At 39.8% G+C, this 9,145-nt stretch overlaps 1 protein-coding gene across 1 annotated transcript in view; it reads right to left on the reverse strand.

Annotated features, from left to right (window-relative positions):
• LOC134206835 (uncharacterized) overlaps positions 1-2,717 on the reverse strand; it is a 50,993-nt gene extending 48,276 nt beyond the window's left edge. The window contains exons 1-3 of the mRNA XM_062682567.1: positions 2,472-2,717; positions 717-998; positions 370-604 (exon numbers count right to left, since the gene is read on the reverse strand). Coding sequence (XP_062538551.1) covers positions 370-604; positions 717-998; positions 2,472-2,717 — 763 coding nt within the window. The remainder of the gene's footprint in view (positions 1-369; positions 605-716; positions 999-2,471) is intronic.
• Positions 2,718-9,145: the final 6,428 nt, after the last annotated feature.

A 9,145-nucleotide genomic window follows, 5' to 3' on the forward strand; every position in this document is an offset into this window, starting at 1 on the left:
ATTGAAGGATTCCCTTAATCCATTGGAGGGCGCAAGTTGAGTCGGACCAGAAGAACACCTCCATTGGAACCTGGATCGACTCTAGGATTTTCTCTGCCAACTGCGCGGAAAGCAATGCTCCACATAGCTACAGCCGGTGAATTGATTGGCGCCTCAACGGTGCCACCTTGGATTTTGACGTCAATAAAGCAGCCCAAACTTCTCCTTTGTGATTCTCGCTCCGGATGTACGCACAGGTTTCATATGCACGCTCTGAGGCATCAGAAAAGATATGCAAATGAACCTTAGGTGCTTCTGGTAAACCAACGCAACGCTGAATGATCAACTCGTTCAGTCAGGTTAGCTGATGTTGAAAATTTTGCCATTCACCCAGCAGCTTCGGGGATAATGGCTGATCCCAGCCTAGTTGTTTTCCATCCTCTTCTTCTTGCGTCCACAGTAGTTGCATGAACAGCTTCGCTCGTAAGATGACCGCTCCGATCAAACCAAGTGGATCGAATAATAATCCTTTGTAGCAGAATTCTCCACCCAACAGCGCCTTGTGGTTGGGTCCAATCTGGAACACATGATTACCACCAAACAGCAAGTCCTTGTAATACGCTGGCTGGACGATTTGATCCCAAGTTTGGATTTCATGTTCGAACTTCTCCGAGTAACGCTTAAAGTTCGGATGCAGACTCCTTCCCAAGAGACGGTAGTTTGAATAAGGTTTGCACCTGACGTCTTTTCAGCAACTTGCTGTCGTTATACCGGTTCATAAGCGTCTTCCATGCTACTTGGTAGTTCATATTGGTGATGGCCAGTGGATCTATCAACGATTTAGCTTCCCCCGCCAAGCAGCCCTTCAGATAATGGAACTTTTCGACATCAGGTAACTTCGCTTTCAACAAAGTGTACAGGTCACGAAATCTTAGCCATTCGTCGATGTTTCCATCGAATGTTTGCAGCTTAATGTGCGGTAAATGCACGTGTTCCGTCACATCGTGCATCCCAGAGCCCTGTGCTCGATCGGAGGTGAACTGTTTAGGTTGCTCTAGCTGCTTCAGTCAATCCAAAATCCTCGCATTGTAGTCGTAATAGCGGTTACCATACTCTGCACGCTCCTTGCTACAGCTTTCGTCTCCCTCGGGATGATCATCATGTACACTCAGTTTTTATTTCTGCAGCTCGGCAAAAATCCGCACAGCCGTGCGCCAGCAAAATAAATAACTGATATTCCGGCAAAAATAGCGTTTGTTAGCTGATTTTCGGCAAATTATTTGATTGCTGATTATCAGCAATTTTGACAGAAATCTCGGCAAAAAACTTGTTTGCTGGGGCACGGCTGTGCGATTCACGGTAAAAGTTCAACATTTTGCTGAGATCCCGGTAAAAAAAATTAAGTGTGTGGGTTTCGATTGCATTCAGCGCCTCGTTGATATTATCCCAGAGCCCGTCGAAATTCTCCATTCGAACACTCAGTTGATAAGAAAATTATTTTGAGCTTTTTAGTGGAATGAATGTTTTCACCTGTCATAAGACGAGTTTAAACAATCCCATTGAGATTCCACCACTTAATTGTATCTGACAGATACGTATTTCGACCTCAACAGTAAGGCCGTCTAAGTCGTAAGTAAGTCGAGTCACGTACGAGACACTGAAGACGGCCTTACTGTTGAGGTCGAAATCAGCATCTGTCAGGATACAATAAGTGGTGAATTCAATGGGATTGTTTAAACTCGTCTTATGACAGGTGACACTCAGTTGATTCGCTGTGGTTTCTGCATAGATTTGATCAACGAAAGTGCAGATTTCGTTGAAGAGACACTGATGAGATTTCGCTTTGGTTAACAAGATTTCCATCGACGGCAGCTTAAGCATGGTCACGGATGTCACTAGCACCACAGACACAAAGAAATAAAGATTTCGGTGTAATAACTGCGATTCGTCCTAACTTCGACTGGACATAAACCGTTTTATTTGCCTTCGGAAACAATTCGGTGCGCTGCTCTACAGCTATGTCGAATGAATGCTGATATCAATCAAATCGTCCTTAATCAACTTTAGTATCGGTTGACTAATCCAACCTCAACTCAATTCCCAAAATTTTCGCCCAAATTTGCAATGCCAGATCGATAATTCGAGAGAAAAACTTCAATGTAGTATCAACGGCTGAGTCCAGCTTCAGCTGGACATATACCAGTTCTCACTAACCGCACGAAACTATTATTTGCTTCAAAATATTCAAAAACGGCAATAATAAAAAAAGATTAAACTTTTTCAAAATGTGCGTAGAGTGCGTTTTACACCGGCTACCCCCTCGCACATATGTTCCACAAAATTTCGAAAGACGTCGTAGGTACATTTTGCCAGTCAGTCGTGCCCGTTCATAACAGAGATTCAGAAACAAAACAATAGGTGTAAAAAACTGTCGATCCTTGCTTCGGCAAGAACATAATACTGAGTGCAGTGCAATATGTATAATTATTTACCTTTGAAAAAGGAATCTCGTACGGCTGCACTCTTCCGGGAAGTGGTGTTGTACGGGTGAAGTGATTTGGTAATGTTGATAGGTTAATGCGATTGTGCTTCGGTGATTGATGACCAGGAACCAGTGATGTGTAGTCGGTTCGGGATGGATGCCAGTGTAGTGTCTCGGTTGTGTGCATGTCCATTCGTTTCGCACCCACAGGTGATGGGATCGATGTTTGTCTACGTTCGCCGGGCAAGTTGATCATCGTGTATTTCGCGTGTGAAATGGGATTATTTATAGTAGCTATCTAGAATATTAGCTTCGGCAGGACATATTCTATTCGGGTATATTTACCTGGGCAGACCAGGGCACCTCGCTCATTGGTTGGTGACGAAGGTCCGCGAAATATTGTGGTTCCAATAGCGACCGTATGTGTAGGGAAAGAGGCCCCAAAACGCCCCCCCTCCCCGAGGCAAAACGCCTTTTGTGGTTTCCCTGATATTTACCGTCATTAAGATGGCCGTAACAAAACTAGATCCAAAATTATGTAGGTTAGGCGAAAAAAGTTTCAAAATAGTGTATGAGAAGGTCGGAAAAACCGAAAATTTCCACATTTTGGAGAAACATCTTACATTTTGGCGAGGCAAAACGACCTAGTGGCACTAACCTACAATGTACTTGCGTCTCCACGAACTATCCATACTAGAATGCTGATTCGCCGACGCGTGGTGCTTTGTTCCCTAGGAGCTGCCAGCTAAAAGGCGTTTTGCCTCATGAGTTTTCCGGCAACAGAATATCACCACTTTTTTTTAATGTGAATATTATCAATATGATTGAGATTTTTGACAATTTTTGAATGACATCAACTAGCTATCTTGTTTATCTGTTGCATAATGTAAAAATACCCATGAATAACGTTACAAATAAGACAATAAAACAGTGTTTGCTTAGCTAGGGCATATTCCCCCCTTCCCCTATCAGTGGAGAACACTCAACAACTGCAGCTGTTCGTCAACAAATGCCTGCGGTATATAATTCGGGCCAGGTGGCCTCACAACTGGATCTCAAACAACGAGCTCCATCGTCGATGTCACCAGAAGCCGATAGCAACAGAAATTCGGGATCGAAAGTGGGGCTGGGCCGGCCACACTCTACGTAGGGGCGGAAATGAAATCTGTAAACAAGCATTAGACTGGAACCCAGCGAGACATCGCAGCAGATGCAGACCCAGAGGCTCTTGGCGGCGAAGCCTCAATCAGAGCAAATATTCATCTTCATGAAGCAATTCCAGTCCGAATTTTGACAAACATCGCATGATTATTCAAAACATAGAATGACATAGTCAGACGACTACTCCACCAACTCATTCATTCGGCTGTCACTGAATGTGCTTACTTTGTGCAGAAAAAAACATAATTAGCATTGTTTTTATTGATGTTTACCGTTGAAAGTGCCTCGTGGATGAAAATCGGATTCAGTTCTATGTGATAAACTACTTTACTTATTTAAAACTTATTCAGATTTCAGATAATTTATCGATTTGTAGGACGTACATCACCTATCACCGTTACTGTATCTCATCGTAATCGATGAGATTCTGGTAGATGCGATTGACCGTGAACCAAACCGCGGGCTGTTATGGCAGCCTATAACCATGGAGCACCTAAACGACTTCGAATTGGCTGATGACGTTGCACTCCTCGCGCAACGGCGCTCTGATATGCAGAGTAAGCTCAACGACCTTGCCGAGCGCTCCTCTTCGGCAGGTTTAGTCATCAACGTCAACAAAACCAAATCGTTGGATGTAAACACGGCGACTCCTTCCAGTTTCACAGTAGCCGGGCAACCAGTGGAGAATGTTGAAAGCTTCCAATATCTTGGTAGCCAAATGGCGTCAGACGGCGGTACCAAGATCGACATAAACGCACGGATCAAGAAAGCAAGGGCTGCCTTAGGAGTTTAAGAAATATCTGGAAAAACAGGCAGATAAATGAACGCACCAAAATACGAATTTTCAACTCTAACGTAAAATCTGTGCTATTATACTCTAGCGAAACATGGTGTGTATCAGTGGAGAACACTCAACGGCTGCAGGTGTTCATTAATAGATGCCTGCGGTATATAATTCAGGCCTGGTGGCCTCACAACTGGATCTCAAACAATGAGCTCCATCGTCGTTGTCACCAGAGGCCGATAGCAACAGAAATTCAGGATCGGAAGTGGGGCTGCGTCGGCCACACTCTACGTAGGGCGGAAACGAAATCTGTAAACAAGCATTAGACTGGAACCCAGCGGGACATCGCAGCAGAGGCAGACCCAGAGGCTCATGGCGGCGAAGCCTCAATAAAGAAATAAAAGAAGTCGACCGAAATCTAACCTGGCAACAGGTTAAAGCGATAGCCGGGCAACGCTCAGGATGGAGATCTTTCAAGTCGGCCCTTTGCACCACCGGAGGTGTACAGGATCCGTAAGCAAGTAAGTAAAGTAGAACGTACATAAATATTCAATTACTAATATTCAATCGAATATTGACAGTCCAGAGCCGACTATGAATGTGTCTGGAAATGAGCTGACAAGTGAAGAGAGGTGGATGTCACCAAAAAATTTCGATTATTTTACACTCTGCCAGACACCCGGTTCGATGGACTAAATGTAGGGATGTTGGGCCGTTACCTTCGATTGGCACTGGTTCCAGTTGATTTTGATGTTTCGGTTGGTGGGGTTTTGGGTTCCTTGGATGGTTTGTCCTTCTTTGGTTTTCTCGCCTTTGCCAAATGATCCGAACGTACTTTTACACTGCCAAAATTACATTTATTTGCTCACAATACACCACATTTATTCTTCTCTATTACACTACACATTTTAGACATTTAACTCTTAACATTTATCACATTCTTACAGACTAGACATTTAGAGTTTGGCTATTCGGTATTGCGATCCTTATACAACTAAACTAATGATGGTGGATTTCTCGGATGTTCGTGCTGCTGTTTCGTCCCTTCGCCCGTTACGTAGTCAGTGACCGATCTCAAAAGGGGGTGGGGAGCTTTTTGATGCATTCCTAAACAGCATTCCTAAACTAGTCGACCCGGCAGACGTTGTCCTGCATAGTAGGCGAAAATGCGCGTTCTGATCTGCCCATGCGAAATATCATAATTTTAGTTTTTCACCCTTACTCGTGATTTTTGCATGAGGAAATATCATATAAACCCGTCGGAAACGATAACGGACATATCTACTGAAGGATTAAAGAAAATCCATCCAGCCGTTTTCGAGTTATGCGGATACGAACACAGACCATTTCATTTTTAATATATAGATAGATTAGTATCGGAAAACGAACCTTTTTACATTTTTGCGCTTAGCGGCTTTAATTTATCGCCAATCACGTGACTCAATATGTTAGCTTATAGTCTGATAGATGCTGAAAGACTTTGCCGAAAAAGGTACGTAGCTATAAAATCTACAAAGCATGTTATTACGCTTCGAAAGTTGATTGTTCAAACCATATGCAAGAAATCAATGTCTCTGCTAGCACTACCGGAAAACCTATGGTTATAGAAGGGCAACACTCATCTTCCTTCTTGTCGGATTTTTTTTCTTTGTGAAATAATTCTGGATAGCTCCCATTAGCTCAATAGCCCTAGAAGATCAATTATTTTGAAGTAACACTCAGTTAAATTGTTGGTCTACGTAGTACGACAGAGGGCAGAGGGCAAAAACCATTTTCCTTAAAGTCGGAATTTTTACTTTGTGAAATCATTCCGAATATCTCCCATTAGCTCCAAAGACTTATAAAATCAATAGTTTTGGAACACCACTCAGTTAAATTATCGGCGGTGTGGCAGAATAAATGATTTTTTGCATATGGTTTGAACACTCAATCGCCGAAGCGTTATAATTTTTTCGTGTACGTTACAGAAACGTACCTTCTTCGGCAAAGTTTTTCGGCATACTTTGGGTTATACTTTAACGCAATGTGCCGCTTGGTTTACGTTGAACCGAAACCTCTAGAAGTAAAAATGCAAAAATTTACGTTCTCCCTTACTAATTTCCATACAAACTTCAAACGCGATGCGGAAAGCGAGGAAACAACCAATCGAGCTCAAATTCTGCACATTTGTTTAGGACCCAGAATGGCTTCGTAAAACCATTGATTTGAAAAATTGACAATGACGCCCCACATACATACATACGCACATACACACATACAGACATCACCTCAATTCGTTAAGCCAAATCTTAGTAGAATCCAACATACCTCCAATTTTTGGTACAGTGTTCCTATAGTTGCGGTATTTTTTAATTTGTATTCCTATCGTTGCGAATCCCACACTGTATCAACACGTGACTCGCAACTATAGGAACACTACCGCAACTATTAGTGCAAAGCAAGGTATTTTAGTAATATAGTTCCAACCAGATTTTGTCACTCCCCGATTTTGTGTACCCCCGATTTTATCACGTTTTTGACCTGATTTTATCACGTCCCGATTTGGTCACGTTTTCGACCCGATTTTGTCACCCCAAATTTTTTTGAAAATTTCTGTCGTTCTTTTTATTTTTGTAAATAATACCGCAAACAACAATGATTTTTATTAAATAACTTTCACCGCCTGTGGTTTATTATAAATCATTTCTGAGTACCTGTCGAGGATTTTTTTAAGCCTTTTCGACAAGAAATAACGGGTGCAATTCACGCATTTTACCTTTCCAAGGCATAAACTTATCCATATTTGAGCAATTCCAAGCAACAGCATCAAAATTTAAGAAAATTTTTAATTCATGATTTTCTATTGAGTTGAAACTTTGCACAGTTTTTCAATTTCATCTAAATCGTCATTTTTCGATATCAAATCTTCATATTGAGTCACGACTAACTTTTCAAAAGGGTGTATGTGAAAATGGTTCAAAAATATTTAAAAAGCTGCACAGCAAAAACGGAATGTTCGATTGTTATGATTTTTCAGCAAAGTTAGACAACTAAATGGTGATTCTTAGGAAAATGTGCACAGTAAAAAAAAATTTTTTTGCCTTTAAAAATATCATTTTTGTCACAAAAACTCAAATATCTCAAAACCCTATCTTTTTTCGAACGTAATTTTTTTAGGGAAAACGGTCCATTATATTAGCTATCTACCATAAAAATTTGGTGATGGTAAACTAATAAACAAAAAAGTTATGACATTTCAAACATTTCACAATTTTCACATATAGTAAACAAAAAAAAATTTCCGTGTATTTTTTTTTTCAAGAATCGCAGTTTAATGCTGATTTTATTGTTAAGGGCCTTGCGTGAGTTAAACAAGTTGTTTGTATGATATTCCATATTTATGTATTCATCGATATTATGTATATTATATGTATAAATATTATATGTATAAATAAATAAAAATGAATTAATATTATCCTTAGTATTAAATTAAATGTGGCAGTTACACAATGTTGTTATAGAAACTCTAAGAGTTTTGGGTTTGAATTTTGGTATGGGTTATGATATCATGAAAACAGTTTATTAATACTTATTTTTTATTTATTTTTATTCAAATTTTTTAAAACATCGAACACTTTTGAATTATTATCAGCACAGTTTGAGTATAGTTTTGCTTTAATTTTATTTTCCGACAATGGAATGAAACAGTGAAATTTTTGGGTTCCTTGGATCGTTTTCGCGTTATTAAATTGCTCGCTGAGCTCTGAAGCCTTTATTTCGTACTCTTCAGTAGTAGTAAAACAAAATGATAATTTGGTTAAATCTTTTCTTTTCTACGATTTGCTCAATCAAAAGTTCTTTCGCAGTTTTAATTGGATGCTCACGTTCTTTGGCTAAACTTGCTCTTGTGGCCATGCGCTTTATTGTTCCTCCAATAGCATCACAAGGACCTTTGCCATGTGATGTAGCAAAAAATGCCATTCTGCATCAATTCCGTACATTGATTTAAATTGACATAGGCTCGAAAAATTCTTACGATTTTGTACTGCGACGCTGCTCCATCAGACATGAAATATATCTTTTGACTTCTTTATGCTTATCAACGCGTAAAAAGTTAATCATTTTTTCAATGAACAAGTTTACGGATACTGAATCGTGTCTTAAATCTTCGGAAATTATAATAAAACTTAAGTGTTCAATTTGCGTACTTCCATTAAAATAAATAACGAATGGATGAATTGTAGCTTGTTGTACGTTCCAGTGATGGGACTGCACTTCATCTTGCAATACAAAGCTGTAATTTTCAGAAAATCACAAATCACTAAAAATTAACCATTCAGTAATCTATTTTTCGTATTTTTAAAAAGCTGGATTGTTCTGGAGTTTGAGATTGAGTCTGGAGTTTAATCGTGAGGGATTAAACTTTCTAATTTAAAGCAAAAATATGACACAAACTCATCTACAGGTTTTACAATAGTTTCTATGTCACACCTATCCGTGGTCACCCATTGCTCAAATGATAACTGATCAATATATTTTTCTTCAAACTCAGCGAATAAAGTATTTTCCAATGATGAAGAATCTGGACAATCCGAACAAGATCGTAGATAGCAATTTGATGTTGTATTTTCACACAAAAGACTACCAGTTAACATTTTAATATCCTTTGTTAAATTGATTCTTTTCAAACTATGTAAAATAAGATTAATATTCTCATGGGTTGTGCACACACACATTATGTGTTCCTGAATTGGAAAGAA

Source organism: Armigeres subalbatus, chromosome 1 (genome assembly GCF_024139115.2).
Source record: "Armigeres subalbatus isolate Guangzhou_Male chromosome 1, GZ_Asu_2, whole genome shotgun sequence".
Classification (NCBI taxonomy): Eukaryota; Metazoa; Arthropoda; class Insecta; order Diptera; family Culicidae; genus Armigeres; species Armigeres subalbatus.